At 41.1% G+C, this 24,879-nt stretch overlaps 1 protein-coding gene across 1 annotated transcript; it reads left to right on the top strand.

The window, feature by feature from the left end:
- The first annotated feature begins 1,819 nt into the window (after positions 1–1,819).
- Positions 1,820–4,491, top strand: gsc (goosecoid). Its single transcript, XM_070979902.1, has 3 exons — positions 1,820–2,135; positions 2,923–3,182; positions 4,342–4,491. Exons 1-3 carry the CDS (start codon positions 1,820–1,822, stop codon positions 4,489–4,491), a joined length of 726 nt encoding a protein of 241 aa, XP_070836003.1.
- The last annotated feature ends 20,388 nt before the right edge of the window (positions 4,492–24,879 follow it).

Genomic DNA, 24,879 nt, shown 5'->3' with positions numbered 1-24,879 from the left:
AATTAACGAGCCCGTAGTGTAACAAAAAAAAACCAAAAAAAAAACCCCATGAAATTCCAAAATTCCAAAAAATATTGAGGGAGGAAAAATTTAAAGCGTTCTTTCTTTATGTGTCAGAATCATCCGGTAGAATTTTGATTTTTATATTGAATGTACATTTCTTTCTATCCGCAATTTAAAATAGGCTATAAAAATGATATAAATCATATTTTGGCCTCCGTGGACTTTTAGTGTGGAGCTGATTGAAATCAGTTGTTGAGGCATTAGTGGAGGACGGAGCTGAGGCTCTGTGGCCGCTGCGCGCTCATCATTTCCATATCTGAACGGCGCGTTTTCACATCCTAAACTTATCTGTCAGCCTGACATGAGCATGTGTTTAAGACCCCACTGAGGGCTAAATGCAATCAGTGAGTCCCATTAAGGTCTGAACAGGGAATCCACGTTCCTCCACAGGCCCCCCCCCCCAAACCACCACCTCCACCACTCAGCCCATGTTGATTAGCGGAGTAAATATGCAACACGTTCTCTTTCCAGGCTGAATGGAGGCGATAATGGCCCGTTATCTTATCCCGGTCGGGGGGGCTCGGAGATGTTGACCCGCGGAGAAGGAGCTGCTGTTACAGAGGAAACGCGCTGATCTGTTCCCTGCGGAGAAACGAGCGGAGGGTGGATAATGAAATGAACCCCAGATATAACGCTGTCTGACATGGAAATATGGTTAACGTTCATTTACTAACGCAGGGAAGCGGAGAAACAAACGAATAAAAGCTTTGCCTTACCTTTACTCACATCCTGTCCGTGCACATCTATAGGCTACAGGTTCATTTTTTTTTAATCCTCACTAACAACAACAACAACAACAACAACAACAACAACAACAACAATAATAATCATAGTAATAATATTAATAATAATAATTGTAATAATAATAATAATAATAATAACAGGCTATTTTTGTGCATTGGTACACCGGAAAGCGTGACTCCACACATAAATCGCCTTCCAACACTGAGGCCGATATATTTGGTCCACAGTGTTGGAAGCAGCTAGATTTGGTATTGAGTTTTGTGTCATCAGTTCCACTGAAATTGTCTGACTCGTTAAAACGTGTCGCTTAAAAATAACATTTACCTTGAAATAATTAGGCCCGCTCTGCCACTTTTGATGCTGGGAATTTCTGTTAAATAGCTTGTTATAATTACAAGCAACAAAAAGTGTTTTCCTCTCGTGCACCTACTGGTAACATTTTAAAACAAGCCTGTTACTTGTTGATGCATTCCTTATTTTCGGCGGTCGTTTTTGGGTTTGACTCTGGCTTTATGAAGGCCCTGTCCGCCCCCCTATTGTAAACACTGATGGAAATGTGTTCCGCAGATTATGATGCCTTCGCTGACAAGGAAATAATCGGATTACTCTGCAGGGAGAGCCTCCGTGACTCAGCAACAGAGTTTCCAAAAGTCTGCAAACAGAGCGGATTATTTTAGGCTAATTGAATTAATTCTCAATACACAGATCTGCGGCCGTTCACGCCGCGAGCTGTAGCAGCTGATCCCAGAGCAGCCGCTTGTTCGTGACGTCAGCAGGCTATAAAAGCAGCCCTGCTCTCAACTGGTCCTATTAAAACCAACAGTCCGCATCCCCGAGACGAGCCCGCGGAGCCGCGCATGCAGGGAAGAAAAGTACCCTCCAGAGTCATCATGACGCAGTTTTAGGAGAACTTTTTTCCACGGAGCACGGAAATCTTTCAGTCCAGGACATTTTATTTTCACTTTCCCGAGTTTTCCCTTTCGTCGTTTCCGAGCCGCCGCGCACCGGTGTGATGCCCGCGGGGATGTTCAGCATAGACAGCATCCTGTCCGGCCGGCCGAGCTGCAAGGAGCCGCTGCTGCTGCACCGGAGCGGCCCGGTGGTGCTGTCTGCCGGCCTCACGGACTCTATCTACACCGACTACAACGGACTGTACTCGGCCACCTGCGGGCCTTCTCCTTCCGGGATTCAGTCTGTGAACGGGACCAGAATAGGATATAACGGCTACTACTACGGACAGCTGCACGTCCAGGGCGCCGGAGGAGGTCCGCCGTGCTGCAGCTCTGTGCCCGGCCTCAGCCCGCAGCAGTGTCCCTGCATCCCGGCAGGTAGGACAACCTTAACGCTTATTCTCTTCATGCTTTTACAACTTCAATTTAGGCGTGGAACCCTTTAGTCAAGGAATGAGCACATAATTAATATTCTTTCTAAATGTTTCAAATGCAATATCTATTTTCCTAACATTAACGAAAACATGACGCGGTCGTTTTGCAGACGCTGTGTAATAAACAGTGCTTTTATTTGCTGATCCAGGCCTCGGTTTGACTCTCAAATTCCAAAATCAAACTTTATTCAGAAGACTGATTGTGATTAATTTATTTGCAACACACGAGGCTTCATATTTTGTTTCAAAGGCAAAATTCTTGCTTACCACAAAATATTATTTCTAAGCTTGTGCGTAAAAAAAAAATGCAACGTTATTTTACGCTTGACCTAAATGTGTTGCAGGCACTGGAAAACAGCCACATCTGTTGTCAGATACATGTGTGATTTCTTTGTCTTGTTCGTGTGATGCGCTGTTGTGAGTTTAGTGTTCAAGATAAATGTCTCCAAATTGTTATTTTACGCATGAAGTTTCTCGTATATACAAAAGTAAAGACACTTTGAGCTCATGACACTTTATACGTCAATTGAAACCCCATAAAATCTGTTTATCCCAAAGTTTCATACTTCAGCTATTTTAGCATCAGCTGTAATCTGTATGTACACAACCGAAGCCAAAGTTTCCAACTAGCAACATTACGCATGCACACTGTTTACATGTCCACATACGCTGTGGTACTTTCATTGGTCCAACCATTTCCACTCACCCGTGTGTGATGTTTCTCCGTGCAGGCTACGACAGCCCGGGCTCGGTGCTGATCTCTCCGGTCCCGCACCAGATGATGTCCTACATGAACATGGGCAGCCTGTCGCGCACCGAGCTGCAGCTCCTCAACCAGCTGCACTGCCGCAGGAAGCGGAGGCACCGCACCATCTTCACCGACGAGCAGCTGGAGGCTCTGGAGGGCCTCTTCCAGGAGACCAAGTACCCGGACGTCGGCACCCGGGAGCAGCTGGCCCGCAAGGTCCACCTCCGGGAGGAGAAGGTCGAGGTCAGTGCAGCCCCCTACTGCTTTTTCCAAACATTCACTCCGCTGATTCGGATTGTTTTTTGATTTTTAAACAGGAAGATCAAGTGGCTCTTATTTTAGAGTTGAGTTTACTGTAACATTAAAACACGTCATTACATCAACAAAGGCTTTACACACCAGAGTGATCAAGACAAATTTACAGCCTCAGTCTCTGAAGGAGATGGCACCGTAGAACATCAGGCAGCATTATGATTATTATTGTAATCACAGTGAAGTTTTGATCATAGTATATGTAGTATTTTGTCTTGCCCCTCGTAAACTGAACGGCCTATCAAGTTTATCTCAATTGAGAAAAAAGACGACAAGCAATTTGAATTTAAAAGAAGTCGACGGTTAGCTGGTGACATCTTGCAGTCGTAGATCTGTTTGGGTATTTATATATATATATATATTTACAGAGCAGCTTTAATTAATTTACAACACATTCTTCGAGAATTTAGTTCTGCTGTGGGTCAACATTTGTGGATATGACTGAAAAAACCCAAAATATTTTCTAAGGAAAGCCAGGGGAGGCATTAATAATAATAATAATAATAATAATAATAATAGTAATAATAATAATAATAATAATAATAATAATAATAATAATAATAATAATAATAATAGAAAATTCAGATGAATGTCAGGGTCTCCTTGAGGTTTTTGACGTTATTTTATGTAAAAAAAAAAAAAATCGAATTAAAGCTCATCCGCGTGATACCAAACGGTTTTCATATTCGTTTGTAAACAAAACAAAACAAAACAAAACAAAACAAAACAAAACAAAACAAATAAACAAACAAAAACTGTATTTCTAAACACAAACACTTTGGCGAAAATGTGTGATTTCGGGTTGCATAAATTAAAGTGATTTGACGCAATGTGAGAGAGGAGGAACATTTCTAAACACATGGAGCCTTCTTCACATCAACACACCGTGCAAAACAAAAGCTGGAGGCTGTAAAAACAAACCCGTCATGACACAATGAGGAGTTTTTCGGCTGAAGCTGAGGAACCCTGAGACTGTGACATCAGGAGAGGGACGCCATGTGCGGCTGAGCCCGAAAAACTGGGCTTAAAAAAAGGAAGAGAGGAAAACGTGTGAGGCCTAGATGTTAAAACTGTGCTTTTTATCACGTAGGTTTGGTTCAAAAACAGACGCGCGAAGTGGAGGAGGCAGAAAAGGTCTTCATCAGAGGAATCAGAGAACTCTCAGAAATGGAACAAATCCACCAAAACGTCCGCGGAGAAAACCGAGGAGAGTAAAAGCGAGGTGGACTCGGACAGCTGATAAAAAGGCGACCAAACACGGCCACGTGTGTGTGTGTGTGTGTGTGTGTGTGTGTGTGTGTGTGTGTGTGTGTGTGTGTGTGTGTGTGTGTGTGCGCGTGTGTGCGCGTGCGTGCGTGTGTGCACATAGTGGAAAGTGATGTGGACTCCACGACTTGCTGGTGGTGTGATCAACCTTGTTGCCATGTTGCACAGTTGTACATATCTACATTCTATTATTGATTCTGTCTATTTATATTTAATTTAAGTTCTTTTTGGAATGTTGCGCACGCCAGAGGACGCGACGCCCGGCGGGTTACCTGACATGTCTGAATATATCGTAATGTTATATGTGACACTTTTGTGGATATTAAATGTTGTAATTCTGGTATTTTTTTCGTTGTAACATTATTCAGCGCGCTCAGCAGCCGCAGGGAAACATGTGGAGGCTGTAAAAACATCCAGCGGCGGAGCGCAGCATCACCGCAGAACTCTTATGAAGAATATGCCGAATTTCTTATGTTATTTTACAAAAAGAAGAAAACCTACTTAAAAGGACCACGAGTATACATTAAATACAAATGAAACATCACGATCACGTTGTCTGATTTTTTTCTTCGAGATGGAGGGACGTTGATATTTGGTTGGTTTTGTACAAATTGGGAAAGACAATTCCCGTGCTCAGGCCCCGGCCTGCTCAGCTGATTGGCTGGGAGGAAAGCTTGAAGCGTGTGCGTCAAAGTGGAACCGACACTGGGAAGCTGCTAAGATCTGCAGCCCGTCAGCAGCCCGCCAGCCTCTAACCTGATGGTGATGATGATGATGAGCGCTGCTTTTCGTCACTCGTGATTGGTTGCACGCACGTCCGCATCATCACCACGTTAAGTCAGTGAGCGGAGCGCACGAGATGCTGCAGAATTACCACGTTCACAAACAAGCGTTATATATCAGTGTTATAGTACAATGATTATGGCTCTCAGCACGTTTTAATATCACAGCTAACCTCCCTGAGCTGATTCTGTTCTCTTGTAAGAACCAATAAATGGCGTCACCATCCTATGAAAGAAAAGCAGGTGATGCAGATGCCTGACATATTGAAGATAAACAGCGGTAAACTATTTAGCCAGACCAGGCGGATGAAGCTCCATGAAGACACTTTTTTCAGCTATTTTAGTTGTTCCTGAGGCAGTTTTTGTCTGTAGGAATAAAACTAAAAGATAAACTCAGTGCTCACATACGGTCTGCTTTTAGGATGCCTTTAACATCCAGGTTGTGACGTTGTCAGAGGTGTTCATACATTTTAGCATTGAGGTGATAGTGATGTTGTTGTGCTGGGCTGTTATTTTCTGCCAGCCCCAAAATTTGATTTTGAATGTGATGTGATGTTGGTTGTACAGTGAGAACTTATGGCAGAGCTGCTGCATCGAGCTGTAACAGATCGTGTAGGTGTGCGTCATAAAGTGAGCACGGACTGGATGGCGCTGGGATAAACAGCACACAATAAAATATGTCAGCTAAACAGCTGCAGAATATGTAGTGTATTGTGAATGGATGACACTGGCCTAAACTGATGTTAAATTGCAGCCTGAATTAATATCCAGTCTGGCACCTGCACCTTTTCAAATGGAATTTACAAAATAAAAGACATTTTAGCATCAGAGTAGAAAAGGAGAAAAGAAAAATCACTTGTTTTCAAAATGAGACTCATTTATTTAGCATTAGGACAGACTTTAAGATAACTGCCACGGCTACTGAAATTATGCACTTTGCTGGGGGGTGCTAACTTAGTCATGGAATAGATAACATGTTTTGGGTAATTTATTTCAGTGTTAGACCGAAAACATCTAAACTCTGGCAAGAAAAAATAATTAAATGATGAAAATAATGAATGAATGAATGAAATATTGACAAATCCGTTTTGCAGAAAATACAATTGAGTAGTTTGCTTAATAAATAAAATAAGAAAAATCCAAATAATAGTCAAGAAAGAAAACATTTTCTTGGTGTCTGGTCCCAAAGATTTGTGCTGCCTGGACTCCTCTGTTTGGGGTTTTGGACAGTATTTCTAAAAGTCTCCTACAGCCCTATTAACTATTTATCAACTATTAATAATTTCCATTAGATTGTTTAATTAGTACAGACAAATAGCAATCGTGTACAGTAGAAGTGGCTAAAAGTGATGCAGAGAAAGTGTTTATGTAGTCAGAAAATTCAGTTAACAGCAGAAAATGCTCACAGCAAGACGCTGAGTTGATTTTATTAGCTAATAAACTGCTTAATGATTTCCTTTTGTCATCAGCAAATTTTATGTGGATGGGCTAACAAATTAACTGGACTATAATGGTTTAAAACATGATTATACTGCCAGTATGCATTCACTCACTGTATACATTCACATTTCAAAATGTCCTTTATAGTCCTTTATAGACCCCTCAACAAGAGAAAATGGAAAAACTAATAAACTTAAGGCAACGTGAAGTACTGTGTGAAATAATATATTTCTATCCAGTGTCATAGTTTTTAATAAGAAAATGTAATTTATGCTAAAAAATAGTAAATCACCATGTGTAAAAATCATTTATTTAGAATGTTTTAATTTCTGCTTTCTGTTTCTCAAAGGACCAAAAATCCTCATTCAAACTTTTCAAAGCACAAGCTTCACAGTTCTTCCAATACAGTTAACAGATATTTTTTTGTTTCCATGCAAAAACAACTGCAAACAACAGGATATTTCCTCCAGTATATCCGTTTTGTCAGGTGAAAAACAGCAGTCAGATGATGACGTGAAGCTACACTGAAAGCAGCACACTCTGATGGTTATACAGATGAGCTGTCTGTTTCAAACAGCACGCATGTGTGTGGATGTGTGCAGCACTTCAGCCTATCAGCTTCCACCTTTGTCAACTGTGCTGCAAAATGTCTTGATGGTCAACTTCAAAACACCAAAACCAATCCCCACAGTTCTCTGGATGGCGTTTCAGCACAGGTGGAGAGCCAAATAACCTTTATTATTACTGACATGTGATAAAACAAATAATACAACAGCAATCAAATCGTACAAAATCCTCACATATGAGGAAAAAAAGCAAAACACACACAAAAAAAACTAAGTCAGAAGTGATTATCAGAGGCCGTTTTTCAGTGTATGCACTGGCTCAGCTGCTGCTGGGTTGGGGTTACCCGGGCTTCAATGGTTGGAAATACTCAGATACATACACACGAGTAAACTCAAGCCCATCCTGATCATGCAGCTGCAGGGCGAGGCATGGAGCCTCCATGCTTTTTCAGGAACATCATCTCAGCAGCGTGGAAAACAGTCAAATCCTGAAACGTGGCAGCAGATTCGTGCTCTTGTTAACTCACTCTGTCATCAGATGTTCACTGATTTAAATCACAATTTGATGCAGTTTTTTATTTCAGCAACGGTCCGGAACAACTGTTTGCTTAACCCCTCCAGGCCAGAGTTTTTTCACTCTTTTCACTTTCCCCAGTTTTTTCCTCCCCTTCACCCATGAAGAACGATAATAAGGCCACATGACTGAGGCTGTGTTAAATATCTGACACACTATAGTGTATTTTTTTTTTATTAATGGCTGTTTTAACCATGTACGTGTTAACAGTCCACATGTGTAGGACAACAATGTGTTCTAAATGAACGAAGCTGTCAGAAGCACTTTTAGCAGTTTTGTTTCTATGTATTTGTGTTTTATTTGGCGCTCTTTTACTATGGCTAAGAGGGCTTCTAATATCTTCAAGTAGACTGTCTTAAGACCCTGCAAACAGGTCAGAAAACAGCACTGCTGTGCTTCACTTTTCCACACAATGTGAACGGTCTCCCACTCAAAGATGAACCAAAGGTCTTCAAAGACAAAGCGTCATACTGGAGGAGGAAAGACAGCTTCTAAAGGTGTTTTTTACAACCTGGCATCCTTAAAGTTGCTCTAATTAATGGCCTATATCTATAAAACATCAGTGATTGGTTTATTAAGCACCAATAAAGTCTTTTACACCGGATGCCTTATTAGAAGGTGGTACCCATGATTGCATATGGGAACTCGAAAGCTCAGGGAAAAGCTAGTAAGCAGACCTTGACTTCCTTCAGAATAACATTTTATAACAATAAAAGTCTGATATTATAGAATTAAAATTATAACTTTTGATCAAGATCATTTGAGATATGAGGGGAATGTTTATGCCAACTTTATAAACCATCATGTTGTAATCAGCCACCGTTCCATGTTTGACAGCAGAGCTGGTGTCCATTGAGATGGACAGATCCTACGTTCTCCACATTGAGGAATTCTGCAAATTAACATTAAATCGGATGAGTTCAGCATGTAATCCTACAAAGTGAGGTATGCGTTTGTATTAATGGACATTTTAAAGGCCTCTGTCACCTGACAGCTTTATCTCAAAACTGGCTATTTATTAGATGGCTAGACTCTTTTGTAACAGTGTGTTTCCATTTGCTGTAACTATTACCAGCACCTAAACAAAGCCATTTTATTAGTGCTGATATTAAGACAATACACAACACTATCACAGCAATTGATGACTTCTGCTCTGCAAGTTCTCATAGTTGTAGGTGAATCACCCTGCGGCGATGCTGACAGTGCGAGCAGCAGCTCCTTCAGTGCCTGACAGCTTCACTGTGATCTCTGCTTCATTCTAATCAGATGTGACTGCACAGCACACCCTGCAGCCCACAGAGGTGGACACAGCAAACACGCTGTGCTGTAGATCTGTACGCAGTTCCTCCAGCAGAAAACAGCAGCTTCTGCGGCCACATCTGTAGTCAAGCTGAATGCATGTTATTGCAAGAGCAGGAATGAAACTTTCCATGAAAACAAAGGTATTTTATTCTCTGAGGACTCGAGCATGAATCAAGTTGCTTGTATTACTTTATTCAAATGGACTTAATTACATCTTCTTCATTAATTAGGTTGCACAAGTGCTTCAGCATGTTTGATATGGGATCTATTTCTGTTTAAGTTACATTCCATTTTTAAAATAGGATGGTTTTGAGGACCTTTCAGTCGGAGCAAAACACCTGCACCGACAGAAGCCCAGCGTTGATTACCCACCGGGTCACTGTTTGGTCATTTCTCCATGGTGATTTGATTAATGGATTGGAATACATGAAAATTTGCTTCAGCTCATAGCATGTATTTGCTTGAAGCTAATATGCAACCATAAGAAGACAGATCCACCGTGCTGGAGCAGACTGTCAGTTGTTAGAATTGTGAATTAATGTGAATAATGTGAATAAATGTGAATCCCACATTAAATTACAATGGTGTTCAGGAGATCGAGCAGCACCCACCTGAAGGAGTGAACTTCCTTGGGGAAGGCTGATCAAAGACTAAATGAATAAATAAATAAATAAAACTGCATCTTTGTGTGTGTTTGTGTATGGAATTACTGCATTATGAATATCAATCTATGCTATTCATATGCAACACAGCAATTTGTGAAATAGTCACGATCAACTTGTGCACAACGAGATGAATTTTCTATTTTTCATGACACCCAGCACAACTCTGACACTGATGTATTTCATTTGGAAGTATATTCCATGTCTGCAAAACTCATTCCACGGCCATGTTAGCAATAATAAATATGCAACATCCGGTTAGAAAGGATGATGGTTTGCATTAAAGTGACGACTTCCTTAAACCAGTCAAGATTGGTTCCAGAGAGGAATCGAACCTCAACCTGCTCTGTGAAAATCCTGCGTTAAACCCATTCACCCAGCTGGTCCACCTCACTGTGTAAAACTACATGTGTTCTTTTAAGCCAAGGGGCCGTGATTATCTGATTACTGGTAGGGTACCTACAACGAGAAGTCCGATCTTACTATGGTGAAGGCACGATCCACCTTTACCATATTAAACAAAGGCGCACACTCTGTTGTCACAAGCCAAAAACTGAGTTTATGTGTGGACGAACCCCGGCCCCCGCTGTCAAAGTCCTGCATTTGTAGCCCCCAGCATCACTATCACCTCCTCCGTGTGATATAATAACTGAAGTCCTGGCAGTGGCACCCCCAGAAATTTTTCACAGGGCTGGAGAGATGAGGACACTGAAAGTCTTGGGGTGGCACACTAAAGCCAAAAGCCATAACTGAATTTCAGTGATTATGATATTGTAGTATATAGAGGAGTTCAACACTACTCTCCTGGGGAAGATGCACCCTGCCCCCCTCTGTCTGGGTTACAGCCCTAATGTGTGCTGATCTTAGAAACCCCTGGAGAAAACAGCTTCACATCAGTATGGATTTCATGCCTGAATAAGGTTATCTTCCCGCTGTAGCCTTTGTGAACAGCAGAACGGACCACAGAGCTCGCTGAACACGCTGATCTCAAAACGTTCAGAAATGTTGCTTGTCCGCACAGCGTTCCCTAAATGTTCTGTGTGGGATGTAACTAGAAAAACTTGCTGTGCTTAACTGTTGCATAGTTTGGAGTTATTTAAATGCAATGACAAATGTCTTCTTAACATTGGCATAAAGAGAACCTTTAAGCTCTGAAGCTCTGCAGATTTTTGTGTGAAGGAGATGCACTCAGGCCGCCTCAGTCTGGGCCACGGTTTTGCTGATCCTGGTTCCCTGGAGAGAAGAAATGAACACGGATTTTGTAACACCAGAAGATTACTTGCACTTTTTATCTAAACACTGCGGCAAAATAGGTTACATTTTAAACTATGGTTCATTACAGAAAAGTAAGAAATACATACACATATTTTTTATCTGGAAATGGATCCACACATTCACACTTATCATCAAATTCTCTAGGCAGATATGGATCTACAGTATCTATCAGTCCGTCTCCATGTGTTCATTCATCTTCAGCAGACTCTAATGAGAGGAGAAATTATCACCTTGCCTTCTGCTCGTTATTCTTGGATCAGGAGGAGAGCAAGGTACCAGCTTTTAAGGTGACTTTTGAAAAACAGATTAGAGCCGGGGCCACATCAGGCTCTCTGAGATTTGGCACCGAGACAAACCCTGAAAACACACCATCCCTATTAATTCCTTGTATGTACAGCAGTGATTTATTAAGTGCCTCACTGCACAGCACCAGTGAGATCCACAAAGCCCACAGCCAGAGTTATTAATCTTTTTTTCAGCAGCAGTAATTTTCTATTTCACAAATTTAATACAACTCGTTTTTTTAAAAACGCTATTTCTTTGACCTTTTTATGCACAGTTCCCAGCACTTGGAAAAACAAAGGTGGAGTCCAAGAAAAATTAGGTATTGAGTTAACTTTCAGAGTAGATAAATCTCTGCTCCTTCTGCGAGCATTTCACAAAAGTTGTTTTTCATTTTTTTTTTTTCCTTCTTTCTGTGCGACATTCAGTGGGCGAGCGGCTCTTACGTAAGCCCGGCTGATGATGCAGAGGCCTGATTTATTTACTCTTTTCTATGAAATACCTCCACATTTGACAGTATCAGTGTCTGTGTGTGTGCCTTGTGGGCGGGTGGATGTCTGTGAATGATGCTGTTAGTGTGTGGGGGTCTGGAGAGTTTTAGCAGTCATGGATTTGGCTGCTGGACTGACAGCTCTTGGGTGGATTCCCTGCTCTAAAGATAGACAGGGGTGTTGGCTGCTCTGTGGTCCACGTCCAGAAACATTTCAGAAAATGGCCTCCCTCATCACCGCCGGCTCAGCCACTCATAAACGAAAGCTAAGACAAATAATGCATATTTTTACAAAATGTAAACTTCCCCCTATATTATTACCATATTTCACTGGGATGACGCGTGGTTTGGAGTTTGTTTTTGTTTTTGACCATGACTATCTTTCTGGCCTCTGGATGTTTCCAGCCAGCCCGAGCCTTGAGGCCGCATTAAGGCTGGATGGATACGCCGACACTCATAAAGGCATGTACAAATACACGCTGCAGAGTACTACCACAGCCTTTTAAATACCCAGCATGTGGCTGCAGTGTATGGAGCTGCCTGTTCACTGCCTCACCACCTCTGGCATTATTTCCAAAGAGATTTATTGAATTAAAAGGGCTTTTTGATTTATGTGACCATTTCACACGAGACTTTACAGCTTTATCTAAAACTTTATCGAAACTGAAGTGCGATATTCATCTGAATATCTCAATCTTTTCTCTTTCAACTGGATCACAAAAATGAGCAAAGGCCAGCTGAAACCTAATCAGAAGGTCCTCTGTTTGTCACAAATATATTGGGTAGATCACTGACGATCATCTGAAGTGCACAAGAGAGCCTTAAAGTGAGATGATGTAATTAATGAAAAAAGACATTTCACAACGTGTCTCTCACAACTGAAAAGTTGTCAACAGCAATTAAACACACTGCTGCTCAGTTCAGTACACTTGCATGTTTTGCTGCTGCAGTCTTACTTGGTCTGGTATGAGCGGGAGCTTATGCTGGCTGTTACTGTGTAACTGATGCTACATTATATTTCCTTACTTTGCGACGCTTCTCTACTGCATTAATGGCTTGATCATAAAAGTGAAACAAGAAGTCAACACACCGTACATTGTCAAAAGGCATGTTTGTTGTTTTCTGCTTGTGGTCCAGTTCGATTCACTTGTCCAATTGTGTCTACAAAGGAATTGACTCAAGAGAAAATCTTGGAAACTGGAAGTTCTTGGAAAATGAAGGGCCTGTTCAGGGAAGGTTTCGTCGTCTTGTTTCGTTTAAAAATCTTAATTTATTACAACTTGCGTCTTACTGTCATAGTCTTTCCTCTCAGCAACACTAACATAGTGGTGGACAGAGAAATATCACAGACTCTGCAGTTACCCTCAGCTACATGGAGCCTCTCAGCTCAATGTTTTGGTTTCCTGGCCCATCACATTACTGTTTTGGTTCAAGCAGCTGTTCTTAGTGAAACATCTGATAAATCCACTACAAACTATTTCTTATTTCTCTTATTTAACCAGAAAGCTCCCACTGAGATACACTGTCTCTCCTGCCATGGAGTCCTGGTCAAGATAGCAGCAGGTAAAAACCGGTTGAGACCAAAACAGAGCTAAAAGGAGAGTGAGTGACTCAATGCTAGTGTTGCCCCCAAATGACCAAAAAAAATCAAAGAAAAAACAAATAGTGCTGCTTTAAGAAAGGCTGTCCTCTCCATTTTTGCCTTTAGATTTCTCCATATGAAGTGAACTGATTTTTTTAACCTGTTTATCACCTTGCATTGTATAGTATATTAAATACTAATACTATATTAGATCATAATCAGTATTCATGTGGACTCCATGGACCTCACTCAGAGTCTGTAGGAAAGTTCACATTTTAAGCCTTCACATTTTACTTGTCATAAAGCCTCCTGTGGACAGGTTTTGTAAATTAGCGTTTGGCTAGGAACCCTAAATACAGTGCATCTGGTGCTTGTGCATGATTGTAAGTGCAGCCCCACTGTTATGTCCATGTCAAATAAAATAAACTTATTCAAGAAATTCTTGGTCAAGTTCATATCTGAAGCGTTTTCTCCCATTTTCAGCAATTAAGACACGTCGAACGCACTGTCTTCTGGCAGAATGACCACAAGCCTTGGAATATTTGTTCGTCTCTGTGTGTTAAACAAAATCTATAAGCTGTATTTAATCACTCTATCCTCTTTTGTAATGGAGATATCTCGAGATATCTGGTCAACGGAAGGATAAAGAAATGTACTTAATTGCACTTGCATGCCCCCCACAAACACACATACTGTATTTAGCAGCACTGGGCAGCACTGCCCATGCTTTACAAATACCAAAGTGTAAGGATTCTTTTATTGGCCGAGTTAGCGCCCGCGAAAGCTCTTAACTACTGTAATGTTCTTTCTGACCAGCCGTGTAATTACACTGCCTGTCACCACACAAATCACAGCACACCCGTCATCTGCTGACTTCAATTAGCCGCCCCCTCCCAGCACCCCCACCCGGCTGGCTTAAAACCACTGAGGAGCCTTAAATCTGAGGAGCTAAAGTGCAGGTCAAAACCGAGTGCTGCCAGTGTTCACTGATCTCCAAGGTGGAGGAGGTGATCATAAAGCCCCTGACAACCCGGAGCTGGGCTGCCCTCCAGGGGACAAGACCTGCACTGTAAAAAATATTAAGGTACTGCTAAATCAATACACAACACTCAAAAAGAAAGGTTTCATGCATGTTGTAGCCTTCTTTCCAGCAGTACTGCTTCGCTCTAATTCCTGTGTAACATGAAAATCAACTTGCAGAGGCTTAAAGCTTGTTTGAGTTGGATAATCCAACGCTGCAAATATCACGTCTGCCTTCACTGTTGTCAGTGAAACATTATTGTTGGCAGTTCAAAAGTGCATATTGATTGAAAAAGCCTGCACTACGTTACCACACAATGACATGAGGGTAATAAAAATCTGTTATTATGGCCCCCACCATGAAACGGAACCTTAGCGTTTTACCTTAAAATTCAATTTCCATTCCATCATTTACACATTCATGTATGTTGGTAAATAAGGTGATTTTGATGTTTTCGAATGGTAATATTAATGTGTAAAGTAATGGATTGTAATCTATTAAGGCACTTCTAATGGATTATCTGTACATCTTAAAAAAAAAAGATCAAATAACATAAATGCATGTTTCAAAGGATTTTTATTAGATGTGAAAAAAAAAATCTCTTTTTGCCTCTTAAATACCCCTTAAACCATGGATATATATATGTGTGTGTGTGTGTGTGTGTGTATACATTATATATGATTTCCCAGTCTTTAGATAGACAGACTAATTAAATCCCTTAATATTCTAGAATGTACTGTAATTTATCCATTAATTTACCACAAATTCGGGGTGAAACTGTAAATTTTCACCCCAATTAAAAAAAAAAAAAGAGGTAAATTTAAACTACAAATTTAGTGATCCTGTGATGTTATGATGAAAAAAATCAAATAAAATAAATGAAATTATTTAAGGGGTTATCCTTTCAAATGCTTATACCCACACAGGAAACCCATTAAAACTCTCTTATATATGAATCTATTAAATTATCCATTAATTTACTTTTTACAAATAAATACCTGAATAATACTCACTTAAATATTAAATTTCATCATATCATTTACTCCTGAAAATATTTCAGACCCCTAATGGTAACCAAATCCCACTCTGGCCACCATAGCAGGCACTTAAGGTGTTAGCTGAGTTTCCTGCGGTACACTAAGGCTTCACTCCGGATCATTTAACACTAAATGTTTAATGTTACAGCTATGCCTCAGTTCTGACAAATCATGTATTCTCTGTTTGGTCTGACTGATGGCTTTAAATACTACAATACCCATGAGCCACAGACAGTCCGGGGTGTGAGTCACAGCTGTGGCAAATCAGAACATTCAGTTTATCACTCGGAAACAAAACATTGCACTGTGGTTGCTGACTTCATCCAAAATTGACCCAGAATGCAAAAGTGGACTGGTTTAAATCTGTGAATGTTTTATGGAGTTTCTACAAAGTGTAAACTTTCCCCTCACCATTAGAAATTCACGTTAGAGTACAAAATTCGTTCATCATTATAGTTTTCTTCTCTCTCTACATTTTTTTGGACAGACTTTGACTTTTTATCAAAGAACTTGCTGGTTTTCAATTTCAATTTCAAGCCGTGCAAACCTTGTAGAGCTTCAGCTTCAGCCATATAAAACTGTCTCCAGTATGTAGACATAGAACTTTTACTGCTGAAGCTCCAGACACCTGAAATTACTTCTCTTGCTAGTTCCAACTGAATTCCCTGGAGGCAAGTGACAGGCATTCTGGTAATTGTGGGAAAGTGTTAACAGAACAGATGCAGATGAAGCAGATGGAAAAAAGCTAATTTCACTGTCTTACAGTAAAATTCTTCAACTGCAGTTAACATGACTAACTGATGGTATGTGACAGTAGCAGTGAATAAGGAGGTGACTTGTTTCCACCATGCCGCTCTGTGGTTTTATAGTACGACTTCTATTCTGGAGGTCTTTAAGACTTGTCTTACTCTGCTGGTGTGGTGGTGTTGGGGTATAATGTGTTTTCTGTGGTGGGCTCATGCCAAGACAAACACACCTGAATAATCTAGATGAAGTATACCTATCAAAACACATGTCCGCCTCACTCGCCCTGCAGGTTGTGCACCGCAGACTGGGACAATTGTGGTTTTTCAATTGGTTGGTGATGGAGAGCAGGCCAAGCATATACTGGGATGAAGGTCTGACCACTTATTACTGGCTCAGGGTGAAGCTGAGGCTGCAGGCACAGGGGACAGGGTGTGGTTTGGAGGTTGTGGGGTTATAGGGAGTGTAAGGCATAAGTAGAGAAAGGCAGTGAAGGGAAAGTGAGATATATGGTGATGAAAAAAAGTGAGGTGTACTCAATGAGGCAAAATGAGCTGTAGAGAATTGCTGTTGAACACTATCAAAGCTACTTCTTAGCAGCACTGCAAGAGGACACCAGAGCCTGCAAATTTATATACAATTTTGAATATTAAAGTGTGGGATGCAACAAACTATATGTTCATGACTGTGCATCATGGAACCATGTGACAGTGCCTGGGGCTGCCAAACACTGAAGAGGAGGAGAAGGAGACACAGCCACTGGGTTTCTGAATGGAAAAAAATGCTGATGGGCATTTGGTCATAAACTCATAGTATTCAGCGAATTGAAAATGTGACTTGATGACACCTGATGAAAAGTCTGGGAACCTGACTTTTCATCAGGTGCCTGAAGGGAATACGAATGTCTGTACAAACTGGCTCGTGGCTATACAGGAACCCCTAACCCTAACCCTAACCCCTAATCTAAACCTAACCCAGCCTATATTTTGCTGAAAAAGAAAACCCAAAGACCCAACAGTGAATGAAGACAAATCTAAAAACTGACCAGCACTTTTCACACCACAGCAAGCAAAAGTGGACAACAAAACTATGGCATAACTTTGGATTCACCCCTAAAGAAGTGGTAGCTAATCTGGCATCACATTAACAACTTGTTGGATTTTCTCACCACTTTCGTGACCAAGTTGTATCTTTGGGCACTGAAGCCCTTATTCAGATGCAATCTTTCTTCAGGCAGCTCATAAATTAATCTACACAGATGTCATTTGGGCATGTTTGGGTGTGTGTTTCCTTTGAACCTGCACAGATTGAGGGTATAATGTTTGTGCACATTAGGAAGCACTGTCACATTCAGCAAACCACAACGTAAAGACATCAGAGAGGAGATCAGGAAATGGAAGTCCATATCATCAGACTGACAGCGTAAATAAGCCACTACATCTGTGAAACAAACATGAAAGAAGTTGGGTTTACCTTCGCCAACGGCCGAGACAATGACAAGGTGACAAGATGGACAACCATATTAAGTGTCTTGAAGAGAAATTGATTTTCCCATGTTTTGCTAGAAGATGACTTATGGCAGCAAGCCCATACTCCGAAAAAACACACAGAATAAACCTCCCAACAGGATGCTGGATCAACCAATGAAGTGTGCATGTCGGCTCCTCTATGAGGTGTTGCATCCTATGGTTACCCGTAACAATCGAAGCTGCTTAAATGTATCTCCACAGAAACACAATTCCACCTTCATAGAGTTAACAGTGGAAGCATGACAGGAAACAACGGGGGGAGATGGGGAATGACGTTTAACAAAGGTCCCTGTTGGATTCAAACTGGGGATGTTGCAGTTTATGTTTGGGACTCCAAACCCTGAGGCCACAAGAGCAGCTCTCTGATAGACTGTTTTTCCTTAAATATGCCTGAACTAAATATTAGTGAATGCAGAGAATTGGTTAGTGCCATTATCTGCCTTCATAGCTGTATCAAAAAACGGCTTTAGAAAATGAGGAAAAGCCTGTGATCACTTGATTTGCAGGGTAAACTCATTAATGTGGTTTTGGTGAGAAGAGGAATCTGGCTGCATGGCTGGACTCTCAGGTCTATGTTTGGGTGTTGGGGGTGGGTGGGGGAGTTGTAGGTGTACATGCCCTGCTGACCTGCGGTGGAATGTTTTCCCCAAGTTCAATCCCACCCTCGGGGGATTTCAGAGTTTTTAGCTGCTGCTCACCTCTGTCACCGACATTATCCAGAAAACCTTCACCGCAGCACCACCTGAAACTTCCAGCAGGCAGCATATTTATATCACCCTGCAATGTCAACCCATCCTCCCCCACCCGCCTCCACCCAATAGGCACGGACTCACAGTAGATTGCTTGTTTTTGACCCCAGAGTGTCCCCCCTTGTCCTCTTTCACTCTGTCTCCTAGTTGCTGAGAGCGAGAGGTAAATAAAACAATGTGTGGATTAATGATCAAGTGATTTGAAGGCTGTGTTCTTCCAAGGGCCAGAGCAAACCGCTCTTTATTTACCCAAAGGATAAATCAAAATTATGGGCTGTATCAACAATAGAACCGTGCTCCCCAGAGGAAAAGAGCAAATGATAGATCATCAGTGGAAAAGAGTATGCTATGAATTACACAAAGTCCCTTCTGTCTAGTTATCTGATAATAGCTGCTCCTTCACACGCAAGAATCTGACACACTGATTAATCCAGGTTTTCTGTTAAATACTCAGAAATGAGGAAATCCACTGTGGATTATGTCTCATGGTAAGAGGGGTGGAAGGAAAGAATCACACCTACTGTAGTTTCTCCAATGTGATGACGTTTCTTAGCCAGTTTGACTGAGAAGAATCTTTGCTTAACATTGATTAACTCGCTTTTTCCTCAACTTTGGTCACATGATAACAGGTGGTCATGATCACCTGACCTGAGCCCAGCCATTAACACTGCAAATAATGTCAAGTCTTGGCTATGAAGTTCTGAGTCACCCCAGCAAGTCAAGACCAACCAGTCTCCAAGTCTTCAAATGTGTGTCCTAGTCATTTAATCTTTTTAATGCACATATTTTATATATTATACAATCTACCGAAACCCCTTGATTACACGTGTTAGCCCCACTGGTACAGTTAATTTAGATGATCTCAAGATGATTTCAATTGAACACTTCTTCTGTTGATGAGGGTCAAAAGAGACACATTAAATCCATGTTGTAAACAATAAAACATGAAAATCTCCATAGGCCCTGCACATTGTCTCCTGTTATATGATCACGTCACACTCCAGCTGATTGAGACTTTTGCATGATTATAAAATGCACAGTTTATGTGTTAACAAATTGGATTATTATTGGCTGGAGAGGTGATGTTGGTGGTGTATGTGCAAGCTTTGACATCCTGATTTGCTAGTAAGTAGAGGTTTTTCTTTTCTGCTGATGATTTTCTGTAAGTGGTGCTCTTTTCTGCAACAAAAGGAAAAATTCATTCCGCTGACTCCACCAGAGAATTTTTCACATTCTCTGTCTCTGTCTGTCTGGGACACTCCTATCACAACTTCCATATATATCAGGACTTCCATGATTATTCTTGTGTCAGAGAGAAAGGCTTGTACTTGTGGATTGCCTATATTTAGTGCTGAGGGCAGTGCTCAGTGTTTCCTATCTTTCAACATGTATGTCCTCCACAGCTTCCCCTGGAGCTGCTGCTTCACCAAAGAACAGCTGTATCTGCTTATGGCTGACATACAGGGAGTAGATCCTAATTGACTGTTGCATTAGATTTGCTTGTCAGGCTGCCAACTCCTGCTTTAAACAGCTAGTGGGCTGTTGTTCACTGCTGAGGAGAGGACAGCGTAGACATACAGCAAAGTCATTGGTTTTAGTGTGTCAACGTTTGCTGAAATGTGTGCGTACACATGCTGCTTCTGCCCTCTTGTGGATGAAAGCTGTAATACAGTGAAGGAACGATCTGGGTCGTGTCAGAAACAATTTCTCTTTTACAATATTAACACATACATAGTGTACATAGGGGGTGACATGAGGGCATGCATCAGTAATAATGGAGTCATCTTGAAGATACTGACAGCTTTTGTTTGTTTGTCTTTGCTAGGTTGTTGTAATTTGATTGAGCACATGTTTATATATCTTGCTATCCACTTTGCTGCTGTAATACCTGAAAATTCTCCACTGTGGGATTAATATCTTATTTTATCTTCCATCCATCCATTTTCTATGCCACTTATCCCTTTTCGCGGTCGCGGGGGGCTGTCAACGGGTGGGAGGCAGGGTACACCCTGGACCGGTCACCAGCCGATCGCAGGGCACAAACACACAACCATTCACACTCACACTCACACCTAGGGGCAATTTAGAGTCACCAATCAACCTAATGAGCATGTTTTTGGTCTGTGGGAGGAAGCTGGACGGAAAGAACACGCAAACTTCACAACAGAAGTTTCACACAGAAAGGCCCGACCCGGGAATCAAACCGGCGACCTTCTTGCTGTCAGGCACGCGCACTACCTGCTGTGCCACCGTGCAGCCCCTTATCTTATCTTATCTTATCTTATCTTATCTTATCTTATCTTATCTTATCTTATCTTTTTTTTATCTTATCTTATTTGGGAATATGAACCTTGTGAGCACAATATAAAGTAAAAGAATGAAGGTCTTAAAACTACATTTTGAGTCAGGCCCCCTCTACAAGACAGTTAAAGGATAAAGTCTTTATTCTGGACCTTAGCTAATAATGTATTTTAGCAATGGAAAGTCCTTGACAAAAAATAATCAAATTTCCAAAAAACAACTGGTAGTCAATCTGCGGCCTCTGGGGGTCAAAGGGCTGATGGTTGCTTTGTCTGGTTTGTCAGCCAGCCTTGCCCATAATGATATCTTGTCATACAGATAGTTTTGGTTTATGGTACCCAATGCATTGACAAGTGACATTTAGAAGATGTGAAAGCAAACATCTCATACCAGAAACTGTGTGTTTTATTTTTTAGAAATTGGATACGCCTTCACAGTACTGAGGGAGAAGGAGAATACTCTTTTTCTTTTTTGTAATCCGGGTGAACTGACCCTTTATGTGGCCCTTTCATTACCTTTGAATTTTTATTTTGCTGGAAAGAATGCCATTGATACTTTGATGTCATTTTAGCCCTTTCAAACATCAAATTAATATGCTTCATTTAATTTTCTATTTGAATGCAGTCTCCTGTTATTCTTTTACAAATCAATATTCTGTGATTTTCCCTCTAAGCTGTATGTTTGTCTGGATCTCTACTGAACTCAGGAAGCCAGTATTCTGACAAGCTGGTCATTGTATCAGACTCCCTTGATCACATAAATAAAAGTCAGCTCAATAAAGACCTAAAGCCAAACTGGTGGTTGCAATGTTCATGACAAACCATCATACAAGCGTTGGATAGAACAAACATACTGATGATTCTGCTATTCTTACAGACATCAGTTGTCAGTGTGGTTCAAACAAAGATTGCTGAACAGCATCTGAAACTCTTCCCCTACTCATGTTGGAATTAGTGGAACTGAGTTCAGTAATTTCCAGAACTTTCTGAAACAACAGTCTCTCCCTCTGGTGTTTTTTTTTTTTTTTCATTCTTTGATTAACTTCAATCACTGTGTACAAATGACAGCCACACGGGAGAAGCAATCTGAAAGGATGTGCTGTATTCCCATTTAAAATATTACTGCATCTCAGTCCTCTCACTGAAGGTGTTTCACTGTCACTGTCACATGTGGACATTTTGAAAAGATAGAACCATTTTTACCTTCAGATAGTCTGATAAGACTTACAACCCAGTTCAAGCTTCACCCCAAACTTAGTGGAGCTAAAAATATAAAGTTTGTTCCAAGGCTGCTCCCTAAATGATTATGATTCAACTAAGAAGCTTTGGTTTGAATCTCATTTTTTTCCTACACAGAGCAAGGATGGCGGCGGCATGGCAGTTTGTTCTCAAAGTCACTGAACTACTCAACTACTAAACTGAAGTAGAGACTGGTGGTGGAAACAGATGGCAGCGCAACTCAATTCTATTTGCTGCTCTGATGCTCCAGCATGAAATTCTAGCAGAGCTTCTTTTGAACCAATCACCAGTCACTGTTACAGCCTCCTCTACTGCCACCCTGTGTGACTGACTGGACAGTTGGCAGTGCTGTCAGCAGCAGGCAGGGAGTCCAGCCATGACCTGGACCCACCCTCTTTATCTCTCTGACTGATGTTTTCAGATTAAAATATGATGTACAAAGACATTATGAAGTGGCATTTTGGCATGACTATGGCACTAGACTAAAGGCCAAAGTATCATTAAAAATAGTTTGAATCATTACTAATTTTAGAGCTCATAGCCAGCAAGACAAAAAAATCACAGTCATCATTCTGCAACATCTGATGTGTAAAAGACTTTCTGTCATAAATGATCAGGTAAATGGGAGAGAACAGGCTGTCCAAAAAACAAGCCCCCTCCTCCTCATCATGGCTCATATGATGATCACATAGTCTTTTCCCAATGCTGCGATAACTACGTGCATAAACTGTGTCTCAGGTTGCTTTGTTGCTTTTCCAGGCATGATATTCCACAAATTCTGCTATTGGTTCATCCATTTCCCCCCGCCCCCGACATGTCCACAGACCGTTAGCCGCAATCAGAGCTGTGACTCTCTGAGGCCTCCTGGCTCCACATCCTCTCCTTCGCCCCTCTGAAAAAACAGCAAAGTCAGTCTTGACAGACAGCGAGTTCACAGGACTCGTCAGGTATTAACAGATTTGATCCTTGCTGGAAGAGGAAGGGCCTTTGGGAGGGAGGTTTGGGGGATACCGACACTGCTGAGGAGGCTGATGGTCTGTGAAGGCGTGGAGGGCCAGAGCCAAGAGTCCTTGCTAACTTGGCAGTCATGGTCAAGGAAAAGTTCACGCTCTTGTGTCTGATTTAGGCCTGTGTGGGTGTGCTGTCTTGTGCTTTTACACAGTATGTATCAGCACGACATATCTTTGCCATGAAAACATGAGGAAAATTAGAGCAGAACTTAAGATTTAAGTATTGAGTAAGATAAATGTCAGCATTGCTATTATTTCCGATACATTTACATTCATTTCATTAATTCAACAGTTAGTAAATATGGCTCCCTCATTTATCAGAAAAAAAGACTTTTTAATGCATAAAAATTACAAAGTTCTGTCCCTATAAATATTACATTGACATGAGAGTTAAAGTTGCACTATTTAGAATATCTGAACAATTTATCAAATAATTGTGTGTAATGTGTCACATGTTGTGTTTTCAGCACAAGTTGGTTCCCCAAATGACGAATCCAGTCCAGTTTATTTGCTGCTGCCCCATTTCTTCAGTTTTCTTTCATCTGAAATCTGTTGTAATGCACTCATTACGTGGTTTTCCTGTTTCCTCCAAGTTGGCAAAAATCAATGAACGCATGTAAAGCTGTGTGCAGTGCAACAAGCTATAAATACAACACTCTCATATTATCACATTAAAATATAAAACCAATAACTAGTGTGGCTATAATTTGTCCAGGCACTTTGGCACTGAAAGCCATCCATCTAATGGGGTTTCTTATCAATCACTGAACTTTATCTTTGATATTTTCAGATTTTTCAGATTTTATTCCAAGCCCATCAAAGTGGTGATTTTCAAATCCGTATATCTCTTAGTTGTGTTTGTACTATTTCTTCAGTTGAAGGTATTTCCAGTGTGCATTAGCCACAGTAACAGAATTTGTTTTCTACAAAGCCACTTTGCTACTGATATTTTCAAATGGGATTTTTCAGTTTTGGGTGACATGTAAATGAAATTCCGTTTGCCTTTAATGTATTGTGGTGGAGCCAGAATTCTCACAGATTTGGGTGAACAAACCCTTTAAAATCAAATTCTCCTCCTCAAAGTTAATATTTGGCTCAGACTTTTATGAATAGGGACTTATAAATGAAAGAAACAGACATTAGTCTATATTTTCAGATGATTAGATTTTGGAAACCAGTCCCATATTTGCAGCTTGTGAACTGAGGCTACACAAGCCAAGATTCATCTAAACACCTCTGTGATGTTTCATGAACTATGAAATTCACCGAAAAGGCAGCATAAATATTTGACTTTGCTTTTCAGGTGAGTTGAGCAAAAGGGCAGCAGGCTGTGTTTAAAGATGGACGATAAGAGACTGGTTGAGGTGGGGGAGGTTCATAGAAACTGATATAAATTGTGATTACAGTCATCTCCACTGACCCCAGAAAGACTGCGGTGTTGGCAGCCGCTCCCCTGTCTAATCTCCAGCTGCTAAGTGAGTAATTGGAAGTGAGAGCTTATGTATTTTTGTAATGAGCTGACAGCATATTTCCACTCCTTGCCCAAAAGGTTCGCCTAATCAACATGGTCACGCTGTTTCTCTGTTAGTGACAGCTCTCGCCACAATGGCCGTGACAAAACAAAACGTCAAGCAGTGGACGGATGTGTGTGTGTATGTGTGTGTGTATGTGTGTTTTGGGTGGGCTTCAACTGCTCCCCTAGCACTGCATCAACATCACTCCTTCAGTCTGCAGCCTTGGACGAGAAGCCAAGCTTCCTCAAAAGCCCTCTTGTCCCC

This window comes from Chaetodon trifascialis, chromosome 14 (genome assembly GCF_039877785.1).
Source record: "Chaetodon trifascialis isolate fChaTrf1 chromosome 14, fChaTrf1.hap1, whole genome shotgun sequence".
Lineage (NCBI taxonomy): Eukaryota > Metazoa > Chordata > Actinopteri > Chaetodontiformes > Chaetodontidae > Chaetodon > Chaetodon trifascialis.
Note: the sequence above shows the minus strand (reverse complement) of the source record. Positions and strands in the feature narration are given on the sequence as shown.

What these genes read in the sequence shown, in the direction of transcription:
- gsc (XM_070979902.1), top strand. Translation starts at nt 1,820, where the DNA reads ATGCCCGCGGGGATGTTCAGCATAGACAGCATCCTGTCCGGCCGGCCG. An exon ending in GTGTCCCTGCATCCCGGCAG is followed by an intron (nt 2,136 to 2,922) that starts GTAGGACAACCT and finishes TTCTCCGTGCAG; the next exon opens with GCTACGACAGCCCGGGCTCG. An exon ending in TCCGGGAGGAGAAGGTCGAG is followed by an intron (nt 3,183 to 4,341) that starts GTCAGTGCAGCC and finishes TTTATCACGTAG; the next exon opens with GTTTGGTTCAAAAACAGACG.